General features: G+C 37.6%; 1 protein-coding gene across 7 annotated transcripts in view; it reads right to left on the reverse strand.

Annotated features, from left to right (window-relative positions):
* The window catches only part of CFAP70 (cilia and flagella associated protein 70), a 100,162-nt gene extending 87,378 nt beyond the window's left edge, over window positions 1-12,784 (reverse strand). For 3 of the 7 annotated variants that reach the window (XM_039235177.1, XM_039235180.1, XM_039235176.1), the window contains exons 1-3: window positions 12,596-12,682; window positions 11,049-11,151; window positions 9,891-10,077 (exon numbers count right to left, since the gene is read on the reverse strand). In XM_039235177.1, the coding sequence (XP_039091108.1) occupies window positions 9,891-10,077; window positions 11,049-11,151; window positions 12,596-12,633 (328 nt within the window). In that variant the 5' untranslated portion in view covers window positions 12,634-12,682. Of the gene's footprint in view, window positions 1-9,890; window positions 10,078-11,048; window positions 11,152-12,595; window positions 12,688-12,740 lie in introns of those variants that run through there. The other 4 variants (XR_005528897.1, XM_039235178.1, XM_039235179.1 and 1 more) reach the window with 3 other exon arrangements.
* Between the last annotated feature and the right edge of the window lie 4,819 nt (window positions 12,785-17,603).

The raw sequence follows: 17,603 nt of genomic DNA on the forward strand, positions 1-17,603 counted from the left end.
TCTATGAATATGAGATGTATTTCAATTTATTTGTAACATCTTTGATTTCTTTCAGCAATGTTTTATAGTTTTCATTATACAAGTTTTTCCTCTTCTTGGTTAAGTTAATTCTTAGATGTTTTATTCTTTTTGATGGAATTGATTTATAACTCACTTTTCATGTTGCTCATTGTTAGTATATAGAAATTCAACTGATATTTGTATGCTGAATTTGTATCCTGCTGCTTTACCAAAATCATTTATTCTAACAGTTGTGTGTCTATTTGTGTGTGTATGTGTATGTAATCTTTGTTTTCTACATATATGATCATATAATCTTCAACAGAGATCATTTTACTTCTTCCATTCCAATTAGGATACCTTTTATTTCCTTTTCTTGCCTAATTGCTATGGCTAGAACTTTTTTTTTTAAGTTTTAAATTTTTAATCTTTTTTATTTTTTATTATTTTGTTATTTTTTAATTTAAAAAATTTTTTTTACTTTTTTTTTACTGGCTAGAACTTTCAGCATTATTTTGAAAAGAAGTAGTGAAAGTAGGAATCTTTTTTTTAAATAGTTTATTGGTTTCCATACAACACCCAGTGCTCTTCCCAACAAGTGCCCTCCTCCATGCCCATCACCCTCATTCCTCTCTCCCCCACGCCCCCTCAGCCCTCAGTTTGTTCTCAGCAGGAATCTTTTTTTTGTACCTGATCTTGGAGGAAATGCTTTCAGTCTTTCACCACTGGAATATAATGTTCACTGAGAAATTTTTATATATATCTTTTATCATTTGAGTTGGTTTCTCTTTATTCTTACTTTGCTAAATGTTTATTTCATGAAAGATCCTGAATTTTGTCAAGTGCTTTTTCTGTATCAAGTGAGATGATCATGTGGGTTTTTCTTCATTCTGTTGATTTATTACATTGACAGAGCTATATGTTGAGCCATCCTTGTATTCCAAGAAAAAATAACACTTGGCATATTCCCTCCTCTTCAAGTTTTTTTTTTTTTTTAAATTTCAGTAGTATTGGTATTAGTTCTTCAAGTATTTGGTAGAATTCACCAGTGAAGCCTTTAGGCCCAGAACTTTTCTTTGTTGAGAGATTTTTTTAATCATTGATTTAATCTCATTAGTTATAGTTCTATTGAGATTTTCTTTCTTTGTGATTTAGTGTGGTAGTTTTACATCCCTGGAAATCTGTCCATTTCTTCTAGTTTGTCTAATTTGTTGGTGAACAATTTTTCATAGTACCCTCTTATACTTTTAATTTCTGTGTAATTGGTAATAGCCCCATTTTAATTTCTAACTTTTGTTATATGAATCTTCTCTCTTTTTCTTAGTCCATCTAGCTAAAGGTTTGTGAATTTTGTTGATTTTTTTTAAAAAAATGACTTTTGGTTTCATTGATTTTCATTGTTTTTTTATTCTTTATTTTGCTTACCTCTGCGCTTGTTTTTATTATTTCCTTTCTTCTGTGAGTTTTGGAGTTTTGTTCTTCTTTTTCTAGTTCCTTAAGTTGTTTAGTTAGACTGTTGATTTGAGATGTTCTTTGTTATTTTTAAATTTTTATTTACTTATTTTTAATTCCAGTATAATTAATTTACAATGTTATATTAGTGTCAGATGTACAATATAGTGGTACAGGGGCACTAGGTGGCTCAGTCAATTATGCATCTGACTCCTGATTTCAGCTCAGGTCATGATCTCAGGGTCATGAGATTGAGCCCTGCTGTGAATGTGGAGCCTGCTTGGGATTCTCTCTCTCCCTTTTGCTCTGTCTGACTCCCCCAACCCCCAAATAAACAACTATTTAACAAAACAAAACACCAATATAGTGGTACAAGAATTCTATACATTACTCAGTGCTCATCATGATAAGTGTACTCTTGATCTCCTTTACCTATTTTACCCATCACTCCACCTACCTCCCTCTGGTAACCACTAGTTTGTTCTGGGTTAAGAGTTTGTTTTTTGGTTTGTCTGTTTTTTTTCTTTCTTAAATTCCACATGAGTGAGGAAATATAGTATTTGTCTTTCTCTGACTGGCTTATTTCACTTAGCATTATATCCTCTAGATCCATCTATATTGTTGCAAATGGCAAAATTTCATTCTTTTTTATGGCTGAGTAATATTCTATTGTATATATATATATATATACCACACCTTCTTCAACCTTTCATCTACTGATGGACACTTGAGTTGCTTCCATATATTGGCTATTATAAATAATTCTGCAATGAACATAGGGGTGCATATATCTTTTTGAATTAGTGTTTTCATATTCTTTGGTGCCCCATAGTGGTATTACTGGGTCATATAGTAATTCTATTTTTAACTTTTTAAATCTTTTTATTTATTTTTGAGAGAGAGAGAGACAGCATGAGCAGGGGAGGGTCAGAAGGAGAGGGAGGTACAGAATCCGAAGACAGGCTCCAGGCTCTGAGCTAGCTGTCAACACAGAGGCCAACACGGGGCTCGAACCCACAAACCGCGAGATCATGACCTGAGCCAAAGTCAGACGCATAACCAACTGAGCCTCCTGGGTGTCCCTATTTTTAATTTTTTGAGGAATCTCCATACTGTTTTCCACAGGGGCTGCACCAATTTGCATTCCCACTAACAGTGCATGAGAGTTTCTTCTACACATCCTCACCAGCTCTGTAGTTTCTTGTGAGGTTTTTTTTCTCTCATTTAAATGGGCTATACTTTCATGTTTCTTTATATACCTTATTTTGCTGTTGTTGTTACTGAACATTGACATTTGAATCTAATAATGGGATAACTCTGGAAATTAGATTCTCCCCCCTTCCCAGGGTATACTGTTTTTAGTTATTGTTTTTTATTTTTGTCATTGTTGTAGGCTGTCTCTGTGCTGAGGGTCAGCCCGAGGTATGAAAATAAGATCTTTTCAGGTCTTTTCTGAGCCTTTCCCTGGACATGCATGGTAACATTCAACTTTTCCCTTTATTTACAGTTGTTTTTAAGTGTCCTAGGAAACAGGACATTAGGGGTACGACAGTCCACCTTTCACCATTAAGTATAATGTTAGCCTTTATCAGGTTGATAAAGTTCACTTTACTTGTATTTTTCTGAGAGTTTCTATCATGAATTGGTATTAAATTTTGTCAAATACTTTTGTTGTTTTGTCATGCTTTTTCTTCTTTTGACTATGAACATAAAATACACTGATTAATTTTCAAATACTGGAATCAATCCCATTTCATTGTGTATATGGGTGTATATCATTGTGTTCATGGTGTATAACTTTTTAAAAATATTACTCAATTCTATTTGCTATTATTTTGTTAGGATTTTTGTGTCTATATTCATGACAAATATTGGCCTTAAGTTTTCTATTTTTGTACTGTCTTTGTCTAGTTTAGGTATCAGTGTAACACTAGCACCATAAGATGAATTGAAGTGTTTCCTCCTCTTCTATTTTCTGGAAGATTGTGTGGAATTAGTGTTAGTTATTATTTTAATTTTTGGTAGAATTCTTCAATGAAACTACCTGGTCCTGGAGATTTCAAATTATGAATTCAGTTTCCTTGATAGTGACAGGACAACTTTATTTATAGGATGAATTGTGGTTTGTGTTTTTCAAAAAACTGGTCCATTTTGTTGTCAATTTTATGTATGTAGAGTTGTTCATAATATCTCTTTGTTATTCTTTTAATATCTGTACTGTGATGTTATCCCATTTCATTTCTAATATTGATAACATGGAGTGCCTCTTCTCTTCACCCCACCTCCTTCTTCTGGTCAGTCTTACTAGAGGTTTGTAGGTTTTGTTATTTTCAATTAACCAGTTATGTTACTTGTTTCATTGATTTTTTTCCCTTTTGTTTCTGTTTTTCATTTCATTTCTTTATGTTTTTGTCTTTATTATTTTCTTCCTTCTCTTTGATTTGGGTTATTTTTGCTCTTCTTTTCCTAAATCCTTAAAGTGGCATTTTAGATTATTGATGTGAGACTTTTCCTCTTTTTTAATGTATGCATTTAGTGTTATAAATTTTCTTAGTAGTGCTTTAGCTATGTCCCGCAAACTTGTTACACTGTATTTTTTTTATGTCCCTTGAGACTTCCTCTTTGACCCAGGGATTATTTAGAAGTGTGTCTTGGGGGGCTGGGGGGCTCAATCAGTTAAGCATTCCACTTTGTCTCAGGTCATGATCTCATGGTTCTTGGGTTCAAGCCTGGCACTGGGCTTTGTGCTGACATCTGGAGCCTACTTCAGATTCTGTGTCTCCCTCTCTCTCTGCCCCACCCCTGCTCATGCTCTTTCTCTCTCTCTCTCAAAAATAAATAAAATATTAAAGAAAACCCGTGTGTCTTTTTGTTTTCAAGTGTTTGGAGTATTTCCTATTCTCTATCATTGATCTCTAGCTTGATACTGTTATTTTCAGAAAACACATTATTTTAATTCATTTAAATTTATTGAGGTTACGTTTATGACCCAGAGTATGATTTTGGTATGTGGTCTGTGGCTTTTGAAAATAATGTATACTCTGCTATTGTTGAGTGTTCAATAAATACTGATTAGATCTTGTAGGCGAATGGTGCTGTTCAGTTTTCCTATACATGTTGATTTTTTATTATTTATTTATTTTTGAAGGGGAGAGACAGAGTGGAAGTCAGGGAGGGGCAAAGAGGGAAAGAAACACAGAATCTGAACAGGCTCCAGGCTCTGAGCTGTCAGCACAGAGCCTAACGTGGGGCTCGAACCCACGAACTGTGAGATGATGACCTGAGCCGAAGTCAGATGCTTAACCAACTGGGCCACCCATGTGCCCTATGTCTGTTGATTTTCTATCTATTTATTCTATAAATTGTGAGACAGAAAATTATGTCCCCAATTATAATTGTGGATTTGTCTACACCCCTTTTCAGTTTTATCAGTTTTTGCTTCACATATTTTGCAGCTCTGTTGTTTGGTGCATACATATTTAGGATTGCTATGTCTCCTTGGTGGGTTGACTCTTTTATCATTATATAATGAACTTATCTGTCTCTGGTTATCGACTTTGCTAAGTCTACTTTATATGATGCTAATATAGTCACTTCCACTTTTTGATGAATGTGCATATAATACATCTTTCTCTATCCTTTTACATCTTACCTGACTATATGGTTATATTTTGAGTTTCTTGTAGACAGCATATAGTTAGGTCGTGTTTATTTAAATCCATTCTGCAATCTATCTCTTGATAGGTTTAATGTAATTATTAATATATTAAGGCTTAAGTATGCTAGGGGTTGTTTGTCCTCTTTTTTATTTGTTTTCTTTTTTCTGCTTTTCTGTAGATTACATGAACATTCTTTAGAATTTCATTTTATGTATAATACATTTAAATGTGTCTATTTGTATACTTTTTTGGTGATTTCTCTAGGAATTACATTATATATACATTACTTCTTACTTACTGGTGTCATTTAATTGGTTTGAATGAAATATAGAAATGTTATCTCCCTTTTGTCCCTTTGCCTTCCTTGTTTTTAATCGCCTAAAATATTTTCTCGGTATACTTTTCGAACTGCATCAGACAGTGTTATACCTTGTTTCAAGTGTCAAACACAATTTAGAAAACTCAAAGAGAAAGAAAGCTTAATTTATCCAAATTTTTACCATATTTTCTTCCTTCCTGGTATTCCTAGGTTCTTTCTTTTATCATTTTCAGTTCTCTTAAGAGAACTTCCATCAGCCATCTTTCATCTGAGATCTTGATTTCCCCTTCATATCTTTTCTCTGGGTATTGGATCCTGGGTGACAGTTCTTTTATCACTTTAAAAATATTATGCCATTCCTTGGGGGCCTCCATGGTTTCTGATGATAAATTGATGTCATTCTAATTGCTTCCTCCTGTTTTCAGCTTTTGTTCTGTGTCTTTAGTTTCCAGGAGATTAATTATGTTTCTTAATATGCATTTCTTTGGTTTTATCCTACTGGGAGTTTGATCAGCTTCTTGAATGTGTAGGTTTATGTCTCTCAAAAATTTGGGGAATTTTCAAGCTTTACATCTTTGAATGCTTTTTCAGCCCCATCCTCTTTCCCCTCTCCTTCTAAGACCCTGATGACAGTGTTAGATCTTTTGTGATAATGCCATAGGCTTCTGAGGCTCTGTTCACATCTTTAAAAAAATGTTTTTAATGTTTATTTATTTTTGAGAGATAGAGACAGAGCACAAGTTGGGGGGGGGGGGCAGAGAGAGAGATGGAGAAACAGAATCTGAAACACTCCAGTCTCTGAGCTGTCAGCACAGACACAGGGGCTTGAACTCAGGAACAGCATGATCATGACCTAGGCTGAAGTCAGACACTTAACCAACCGGAGCCACCCAGGAGCCCATCTGTTCCTATCTTTTTAGACTAGTTCCTCTATATTAGATTGGATATTTCTATCGTTCTATGTCCCAATTCACTGACTCTTTCCTCTGTCTCCTCCATTCTGCTGTTGAGACCATCCACTGAGCTTTTCATAAGTTATTGTATTTTTCTGATCTAAAATTTCTTTGTTTTTTAAAGTATATTTATTTACTTTGAGAGAGAGAGAGAGAGAATGAGTCAGGGAGGGCCAGAGAGAGAAGGAGAGAGAATCCCAAGCAGGTTTTGTGCTGTCAGCACAGAATGTGACACAGGGCTTGATCTCACAAATCATGAGATCATGGCCTGAGCTGAAATCAAGAGCTTGAGGCTCAAGCGAATGAGCCACCCAGGCATCCCTCTGATCTAAAATCTCTATTAATTTCTTCTTTATAACTTCTATTTTTTTTTAAATGTTTTATTTATTTCTAGGAGAGAGAGAGAGACAGCATGAGCAGGGGAGGGTCAGAGAGAGAGGGAGTCAAAGACCGAAACAGGCTCCAGGCTCTGAGCTGGCAGTCAGCACAGAGCCCGACGCGGGGCTCGAACCCACGAACAGTGAGATCATGACCTAAGCGAAAGTCGGACGCTTAACGGACTAAGCCACCCAGGCGGCCCATTTTTTTTTTTTTAATGTTTTATTTATTTCTAGGAGAGAGAGAGAGAGACAGCGTGAGCAGGGGAGGGTCAGAGAGAGAGGGAGTCACAGACTGAAACAGGCTTATAACTTCTATTTCTTTCTAAGACCTATTTCTCTGCTGAGTTCTATTTTTTCATTGTTTGCAATTGCTCACTAAAACCATTTTTCTCATGACTTAAAAATTTTTTTAAATGTTTATTTTTGAGACAGAGAAAGAGAGAGACAGAGTATGAGCAGAAGAGGGGCAGAGAGAGAGGGAGACACAGAATCCAAAGTAGGATCCAGCCTCTGAGCTGTCAGCACAGAGCCTGATGCAGGGCTTGAACCCACAAACCATGAGATCATGACCTGAGCTGAGTCAGATACTTAACCGACTGAGCCACCCAGGCGCCCCTCAAGTTTTCTTCTTCTCTCTCCCTTTGAGTCCCTTGTGTTTGTTTTACATATAAAGTCCAGGGTTTGCACCTGTCTTTAGTGAGAGGAATAGGGGAAAGTATATATACTCCAGAGGTTCTGTATTAAATTCTTTTTGATTGCTAATGACCGCACTTGAGAGCATAAATGATCTCTAAGTATTACTTTAGCTATATCCCACAAGTTTTGATATTTGGTGTTTTACTATTAATTGACTAAATGCTTTACAGTTTTTCTTATAATTTATCCTTTGTCCCATGAGTTATACTTAAGTACGTCTTAAAATTTCCAAATGGATTCTTTTTTTCTGTTTTTGTTATAGATTTCCAATTTTGTTGACTGTTGTATTTTACTCAGAAAACTTAGTCTGTATGTCACTGATTCTTTGGTATATGGTAGGACTTGCTTTATTGCCTAGTATTTGGCCAATTTTTATTGTATAAATGTTCCTTGTGTGTTTTAAGAAAATATACGTTATTTAATGAATACCATAATCCAATGATTACTACTTATTAGGAAAGACTTTTTTCATCTATCCAATGGTAGACGCATTTGATAGGGAATGGACTTTCTTTTTCTTTTTGAGAGTCTTGGCTTGTGGTAAAGGGGGTAGTCTCAGTCTCAACTCCCATCTATAGCAGCACAAGGTCTTTGTCTAAGAGCATTAAAACCCAAGCCCCAAGATTCTGGAGTACTGTCTTCTCCCCCAACACCATCATACACCAATAGCAACTGTTAAGAGTTCCAGGCTCAGTTCCTGCTTTGCTTCTAGAACAAAGGGCTTGCCCTTTCTTTCTCATGAATTCAGTGGCACATTTAAAACAACGTTCCAGTTCTGCTTTTCCCATTTAACATGTCAGGGAGAAAGGCAATTAGGACATTTGACACTCCTATTTGACGTTGGGAGTGACAGAGAAGCACAGAGCAGAGAAAGAAGTAGAAGGAAGTGGTCAGAGAGTGTGGATCAGATGGATGCTTCCATGGGTGACTGATTTCCAGCTAGGCAAGAGCTAGGAATCACTTTTCCGGAGCAGTGCTTCCCAGAGTCACCTGAGATGTTTGTTCCTACGTGCAGCTTCCTGGGCTCCTCTCCTGGCAATCATGAATTTAGTGGTCTAGGGTGGGACTCTGAAGACTAGTTTCTCCCAGAGCCTCAGGTGACTCTTATGGAAAAAAAAGGTTTAGAAAGCAATAATCTAGGGGCGCCTGGGTGGCTTAGTCGGTTAAGCGTCCGACTTTCGCTTGGGTCATGATCTCGCGGTTCATGGGTTCGAGCCCCGCGTCGGGCTCTGTGCTGACTGCCAGCTCAGAGCCTGGAGCCTGTTTCAGAGTCTGTGATTCCCTCTCTCTCTGACCCTCCCCTGCTCACGCTGTCTCGCTCTCTCTCTCCTAGAAATAAATAAAAAAAACATTTAAAAAAAAAAAAGAAAAAAGAAATAAAAAATAAATAAAAAAAAAAAAAGAAAGCAATAGTCTAGAGTACTTTATAATTCCCAGGCCCCACTTCTTCTAAGTCTGAGACCTTAGAATCTGTGGTTTTGGCAGGAACCATAGGAGAGGCTGCCACTAAAAAAATAACAAAACAAAAATTAAGAGTATAGGTTTTTTTTTTTAAAAGCCTTAAAACTAGTATACAGGTATAAGAACAGAGTAGCCCTAGATAATACTGTGTACTCAGAAACTGTAAAAGTGTGTGGATACAGAAATCATATATCCATTAATTCATTCAACACTTTTTGAGCCCTTTTATGTCCTATATATTTATAGGAGCTAGATATTCTGAAATAAATAAGATACAAACCTGAACTTCAAAAAAAGTATACAGAAGTACTGTGTACAGAAGTACAGATAAGATTACCAGGTAAAATACAAGATGTCCAGTTTTGTTTTGTTTTTTTAAGTTTATTTATTCATTTCGAAAGAGAGGGTTCATGCACAAGTGGGAGGAGGGGCAGAAAGCAGGGAAGACAGCATCCCAATTAGACTCCTTGCTAGGCTTCAGCATGAAACCCAAAATGGGGCTCAATATCACAAACTGTGAGATCATGGCCTGTGCTGAAATCAAGACTTAGACGCTTAACCGATTGAGCTGCCCAGGTGCCCCACAAGATGCCTAATTAAATTTGAATTTCAGATAACCAACGGATAATTTTTTAATATAAGTATATCCCAAATTTTGTTTTTCGGGTTTTTTTTTTTCTTTTCTAAATCTGGCAACCCTAAATATAGGAATATTTAGTAAAAGCTCTCAACCCAGCTTAGGCGATAAGGGCTGCAAAGTTCAGTCAAATGTCAAAAGGTCTTTGATACAAACTGATTAGAATTAGCAGGCCATGGAGACTGCTGCCAAAAAGCAGCTAGGACTCAAAGTGTAACGCATTATTCCTAGATTAAGAATGTAAGGTGTGTTCATTTCCCCCCAAAACAGCTACTAAATACCTCGGAACCTCCTTATAACCTACATAACATTTTTAGTACCACAAGGACTTACAGAACACAGGTTTGTGGGCGAGGTCATCCAAAGTAATTCCTCCTTCAGGATTGAATTCAAAGCTGCTAGTGAAGTTGTATTTTGCAGTTCCTTCTGGAGAAACCGCAACTTTTGCAGAGTCTCCCAGAACCACTTGATTGAATTCTGAACGAATAAAAGTAACTGGAGTATCTCCTTTAAAACCTTTCTGTTGACAGAAGGATGCCACTTTACAATTATACTCAAATAGAGAATTTTGCTATACATCTCGCAACTTATTTTGACTTGACCTAACTAGCATTTTCCAGGTTTTCCTAACAAACTATATCACATATACAAAAAGGGTAGGTAGGTAGAGAAGCATTTAAAAAATCTAGTTGTAGCTAACTGCAACATTCTATTGAAATGCTTTTATGTTGGAGCTTTTAAAAATAACTTTTCTTGTGTTTACATGATTATAAAAGTATGCTGTAAAACATTTGAAAAGGTGAGAAAAGCACACAGGAAAACAAATTACCTGTAACTTCATTCTAGTATGTAAGCACTATTAACACTTTAGAATAAATTTTCTAGTGCTTTCCAGTGAATATATATGCAAGTATGTATATATACAAATATGGACATTTATACATACATCTTTTATACATATCTTTTAAAACAATGTAGAACATCACTCATTACATCCTGTTTTGCAATGAGCTTTTGACTTCATAACAGTGAATGAATGAATATTTGCCATTTCATTATTTTTGTAATTTTTAGTTACCTCATATTGTAGTTTTATTATTTAAATTCACCAAAGGAAATTAATCACAAGAGAAACTCTGGACGAATTCAGATCTTTTTCAGAAGAAAAGACCTGGTCTCTACGAAAACAGCACGTTTTCACCAGTTAAATTTAATATTCAAATTGCCAGTTATTTTATGCATATAGTGATATGACCTGCTGATTATACAGTTGAACAAAAAGGAAAACTGAGAAAGAAGTACCAGTGCAATGTTAAGACCAGCTGGTCAGGTGTTATAGGAGGGTGCAAAACCATTTTCTCCCACTGGTGTTCCCAACACATCTTCCCCCAACCTGCATGTTTGACAGGGAAACCTGAACTCAAAGACAAATGTACTTTCAAGAAGAACGAATAAACTAAGGCCTTCTCAGATTTCCAAAAATGACATTACCAAGTCATATCCATCTGTCACAGTGATCTGCACAGGTCTGCCTGTTGATGACACCGGCTCCATATCAGCACTTGGGCAAAGTCCCTCTGGTCTTCTTTGGTCTCTGTAAAAATAGTGAATTAGCCTTTCCCCTCAAGTACCATAGCTGTAGAAGTACCCATATTATATCATCATCAATACTAGGGGATAACCTAGGAAAATGCCATAGTCCAGCACTGTTTTGTGCCCTTTTCAACCTTTCCAGCTAGATAGGCAGTGTTTTACAGAGCTGTTCACAGGGAGGATTGTACCAGTTAGTGACAAAATGATCCTTATGCATGTAACTAACTCATAAGCACAAATCATCACAAGACATAGAGGGTAGGTATGCCATCTCCCTTACTCCCCCCCCCGCCCCCCACTATCCCACATCGTCCATACTGTTCTTTGGTAGACTTTTTTTTTTTTTTTTTTGATGTGCAAAGTTCCCCTCAATGGTTCCTTAATCTCTCACTTTTACAAAAATATACTTTGAGAACAGGAAAGAAACAGCCACATGGAATAACGGCTAGTCCATTAGCAAAAGTCCTGACATATGTCTTATTTAGTAAAAGATATTTTTAAATTATTTTACATTAAGGACACAATTTCAAAAATAAATTGGATATGCATAAGATTTTCCAACTCAATTCAAAGCGGAAGTTAAGGAATTCAAATGTTTACTGAGAACATACTATGCTCTGTCTAGGAGTGGTGGTACAAAAAAGGAGCTACCTAGCGTCCCCAGGCTTTATAATGATTCTGCCTCTTCTCAGCTACTCCCTCAACCTTCAGTCATCAAAACATCTCACCATGTCTTCAGGCTCAATCATTGCCTAAGTGACCCTGACAATTTTCCTATCAAGTTCACATTTGAAAATGACCTTTTATATCAGTTTTCTTCTTTCCAATAGTATTACAAGCCGTCACTATCCGGACCTTGGACAAAAGCCTAATTTCTCTGAGCCTCAGTTTCACCTTCTGTGAAAGAGATAATTTAACTCCTGATGGTTGTTGTGAATATCCACTAAAACTGCTTAACCTATGAAGCACCGCACAAGTGATATTATTAGTACGCACTGCTTTTCCTAAATGCTCAATTAATCCCTTACATACGAGGAATTTCTCATATTTACAGTCCCTCCCTGAGTGCCCGACACTATGCCGTGTCTTAGAGGCGTATTTACTGAATAATGACTGCAGGAGATCTGGCTAGTTACAAGTTATGGTCAGCGCAGTCAGTGGAGGGCGGTTGGGGTGGGGGGCGGGAGACGCTCCTGTTGCCCCCAGGAGGCATACACTTTTTGTCATATCGCACCTAAGAAAATGCAAGGTAACTGTCAAATCAGAAAAGGTTTGATGAAGGAAACCATGCGACGGATGTGGTCTGGGGACGGAAGTGTAACGCCCGATTATTGCGGGGACCTCGCGCAAAGCCGGAAGGGGGTCTAAACCTGGTTCAGGTGGGAAGGTCTGGGGTTAGTGGGAGCTTCCGCGCCTGGGAGGGCCGGTGGCATTTAGGTCTGTACCCGAGTGCACTGTGTTGGGATGCGGTCCTGCGTTTCATTCTGGCTGCAGCTGAAGAGAAGAGATTAAGGTAACGGGGTGTGGTCGCAGGGCCACGGAGGGGAGACGAAGGGCAGAGGGTTTTCGGAGGAATGAGAGCCGTCTTACCTGAGGCAGCCGCAATTGCGTTACCCGCAACCATAGCAACCGATTACCTCTCGCGAGAACTTAGTTCTGGCATTCTCCACAAGTTTATCCCAAGACTCGCGATAATGGTTTCTGGTAGGGAAACCGCTGTTGGCAAGGTGAGTTTCTGCGCCTGCGCTCCAGGAACTATGCGCCTGAGCGGCAGTTTCCGTCCCTATGTTCGCCGGTGCAGCTTTGCCTGACTTTAAGTGCAACGTTTTCTAACTTTGGATTTTGTTTTCTCAACCTTTTTTTTTTTTTTTCCAGTATCCGTACATAAATAGTTGGAAAACCAAGAGGAAATTTAAAGATAAAAGCCTTTATTACACGGTTTTGAAAACAGGTCATTTAAATCTTTCTCCATGAAAAACGCAGGTGACAATTATTTTAAAAAGTAAATGATATGTGTAGCAACACGGATGGACCTTGAGGGTGTTATGCTGAGCGAAATAAGTCAGGCAGAGAAGGACAAATACCATATGTTTGCACGTATAGGAGGATTAACGGAGGACCAAGGGGGAGAAGAAGGGCGGAAATGGTGGGGGAAAGGGAGAGAGGCAAACCATGAGAGACTCTTGAATGCTGACAAAAACTGAGGACTGATGGATGTGGGGGGGAGGGAGGGATGGGCATGAAGGAGGGCACTTTGGGGATGAGCACTGAGTGTTATGTAGAAACTAATTTGACAATAAACTATTTGTAAAAAAAAAAAAAAGTAAATGATAATAATGGATTACAGTCCATTGAGTAAAGTAGGAATACACAAGTTCACACTGGTATAAATAAATGGAGAGAAAAGAAAAGAAAGCTGCTTCTAACAGCATGCCAGCCCAATAAGGAAATGAGAAATAGAGAATTACCATTTGGCACCCACTATAGAGGTGGACGCTAAAGTTGGTGAGAGGTTTGACGAGAAGAGAATATTGGCATGATTTTGGAATACTAATCAAAGGGGAAATCATGAAATGAAACCAACAATATCATGCGGTTAAGGTTAACATCACCAGGGTTGGGAGAGTCTACATTGCATGCCTCCTGAGGAGACTCACTGAGAAAAGCAAAGCAGACTCAGGTTTTGTTTTTTTTTTTTTAATTTTTTTTTTAATGTTTTTTATTTATTTCTAGGAGAGAGAGACAGAGACAGCGTGAGCAGGGGAGGGTCAGAGAGAGAGGGGGAGTCACAGACTGAAACAGGCTCCAGGCTCTGAGCCGGCAGTCAGCACAGAGCCCGACGCGGGGCTCGAACCCACGAACCGTGAGATCATGACCTAAGCGAAAGTCGGACGCTTAATCGACTAAGCCACCCAGGCGCCCCAAGCAGACTCAGGTTTTAAGCCACCCTCTTGAAAATAAGTGCTGTCCTCTTTAAACCTGTCAAAGACACGAAAGACTGGAACTATTCCAAATTAAAGGAGTCTGAAGATACATGCCAACTAAATGCAATATGTATTCCTATATAGTATTTTAGACCAGAAAAGAGACATCGTTGTGATGCTGGGCAAAATTTGAATGGGCTCAATGGATGGGATGGTAGTGTACCAAAACTGATTCCCTGATAGGGAAGTTTGTTTGCTCTTATAGGAGACTGTCCCTATTTAGAGGAAAAGACACGAGTGTTTAGGAATAATGGAAAATCAAGTCTGTAGTTTGCTTTATCCACCCTCAAAATGTCCAGAAAATAACTAATAATAAGGAATGTATGCATATGCACATATACACAAAGTGATCAGTGAAGCAATAAGATATGAACTATATGAGAATCTGGGGAAGACATGGAAATTCTTTGCACTGTTTTGGCAACTTTCCTGTACATTTAAAATTATTTCAAAACTTATTAAACTATACACACACACATACTACTCTCATTGGAAACTTCTTAGGATACAAAATTACCAGAGCCAATTTTTAAAAAGAAACTTTATTTCCGCTATAAACATATTAAAATTATAAAAATTGAGAAAAAAAAATCTTTTAAAGGTTGCAGTGTTATTAGTAATAAAAAAAAAATAGACCTATGAAACTACTGAGTAAATCAATTCTCTCTGGATTTTTTTCCCAGGTGAGGGGTCTAAATGAATTTGCGCTGAGATAGCCATCCTACCTTGTATATGAAATATTTTACATAATAAGCAAAGGTTAGGACCAGGTCTTTGCTAGGGAACTGTTCTAGATCACTCATGATGCCAAGGCAAGAAAGAGTAACAGTTGTCACTTCCTGAAGCATAATTAACCTCCGTCACTAGACTGTAGAATGCCTAAGGTCAAAACATTGTGTTATATAGTTCTTTTATTCTCCTGGACTGCTCAGCAATGACCACTCTGAATTTTCTACAATCCTTATAAGGAAAGGCATTCAAATTTTTTTTTTTTTTTTTTTTTACTGATTTAAAACATCAACTTCACAAAAAACCATGGATAAGGCCCTTTTTAGTGCTACAGAAAATACAGTAGTACTGAGAATCAGAATTAGGTCATCTACATATACAAACCAATTTGGGGGCAAAAAAAGCTCTATCATCTAATAAAATTCAAACTCTTTAGTTTGGGTTTCAAAGACCTCCACTAAATGATCCACTATCCCAACAAATTCCTTTCTTATTACTGCAAAGGGCGGGCTTCTAATCAGTGAATCTGCTATTTCCAGTCCATTTATTTCTGACATTCATTAATACAATCAAATATACTGCTCATCCTCAAATTGATTTACAAAGTCTAAGTAATCACTATCAACATCCCAGATGGATATTTTGCAGAAGTGGAGAAACTGATTCTAAAATTCGTATGGGGGCGCTTGGGTGGCTCAGTCGGTTAAGCGTCTGACTTCAGCTCAGGTCATGATCTCACGGTTTGTGGGCTCGAGCCCTGCATTGGGCTCTGCGCTGACAGCTAGCTCAGAGCCTGGAGCCTGCTTCAGATTCTGTGTCTCCCTCTCTCTCTGACCTCCCCTGCTCATGCTGTCTCTATCTCTCTCTCAAAAATAAATAAAATATAAAAATAAAATAAAATAAAATTCATATGGAGGGGCACCTGGGTGGCTCAGTTGATTAAGCATCCAACTTCGTCTTGGGTCATGATCTCACAACTCGTGGGTTCGAGCCCCGCGTTGGGCCCTGTGCTGTCAGATCAGAGCCTATTACCTGCTTCAGCTTCTGTGTCTCCCTCTTTCTCTCTGCCCTTCCCCTGCTTACACTCTCTCTCAAAAATAAACATTAAAAAATTTAAAAATAAAATAAAATTCGCATGGAAATGCAAAGGAGACAGAATAGCAAACACACTATTGAAAAAGAACATAGTTGGAAGACTCACACTTCCCAATTTCTAACTTACTACAAAGCTACAATTATCAAGTATTAAGTATAGCTTAATCAAGGCATAAGGATAAACATATAGACAAATGGAATACAACTGAGAGTTCAGAATTAAAACAAGAGTGCAATGACAATTCAAGGGGGAAAGAAAGGTCTTTACAACAAATGATGGTGGGGTAACCATATAACAAAATGTAAAAGGAAGAAGTTGGATACCTTTACACCATATATAAAAATGAACTAAGACATAAATGTAAGAGCTAAAAACATTAAAATATTAGAAGAGAGAACATAGGGGTAAGTCACGTTAACCTTGCATTAGACGATTGTTTTTTAGACATCAAAAGTACAAGCGACCAAAGAACAGAAAAACTGGAATCAGAATTTTTAAAGTTTTGTGCATCAAAGAACACCAGGAAGAAGGTAAAAAGGGGGCATCTGGCAGGTTCAGTCTGTAGAGCATGCAACTCTTGATGTTGGGGTCATGAATTTGAACCCCATGTTGGGTGTAGAGATTACTTAAAAGTTAAAAAAAGCAAAAAGGCAGTCCATAGGAGAAAATCTTTGTAAATCTCTATTGTGTCAGTATGTCATTTTTTGTGTATTATGTTTTTTATCTTAAAAAACTTTTCTGACTGGGGAGTGACTGCCTTCTCCCTGGTTAGCCCTTTTAGAGAAAGCAAAGGCCACAGCTAGGAGCATGCCTTTGATATGCAAACTAATCAATCCAGAGCCCTGCCTCCTACTTCTGGTCCTGTACCAAAGAGGCAATATTCCTCTATCTTAATTATCTTAGGGACAGGTAAGAGGACTAAGAGGACACTAGAGACCACACATATAGCTCAAAGATTACCAAAATTATTCAAACTAGCCAATACTGAACTATTTGTCCTGTCCTGCTTTGCTTTTCCCTCAGAAACCCCAATAAAGATTATGGCCTAAGCAGCCTTCCCCTGCCCCCTCACCACCCTGGCCTCCTGACCACCGTGGTCTCTCTGAGATGTGGCCGTGGGTGTGCAGTGCCTTTTGTCTCTAAGATGTTTGAAAATAATAAATTGTTTTCTTGAGCCTCTCTTGTGTCTCCTCTTGTGGTTGAACCTAAACTGACCTTTCCATAAAAGCATACAAAATCAAATCATATCTAATAAGGGTCTACTACACAGAATATATAAATAACCCAATTTTAAGATGGACAAAGTATTAGAAAACATTTTTCCCAAGAAGATATGCAAACGGCCAATGAGCACAAGAAAGAGAAATGCACATCAAAGCCACTAGGAGAGGTCACTTCATATCCCCTAGGATAGCTATAATCAAAGAGACAGATTAATATAGTATTGGTAAGGATGAAGAGAAATTTATGGGAAAAAAATCTGGAAAGTGAGGTGACTGCTGCTAGGATTGTAAAATGGTGCAGCTCTTTGGAAAACAGTTTGGCAGATCCTCAGAAAGCCAAATATAAAGACAGTATATGATTCAGCAATTCCACTCCTAGTTCCATAGCCAAGAGAACTGAAAACATGTGTCCACATAAAAA

This window comes from Hyaena hyaena, unplaced genomic scaffold, assembly GCF_003009895.1.
Source record: "Hyaena hyaena isolate Hyena2069 unplaced genomic scaffold, ASM300989v1 scaffold_97, whole genome shotgun sequence".
Classification (NCBI taxonomy): Eukaryota; Metazoa; Chordata; class Mammalia; order Carnivora; family Hyaenidae; genus Hyaena; species Hyaena hyaena.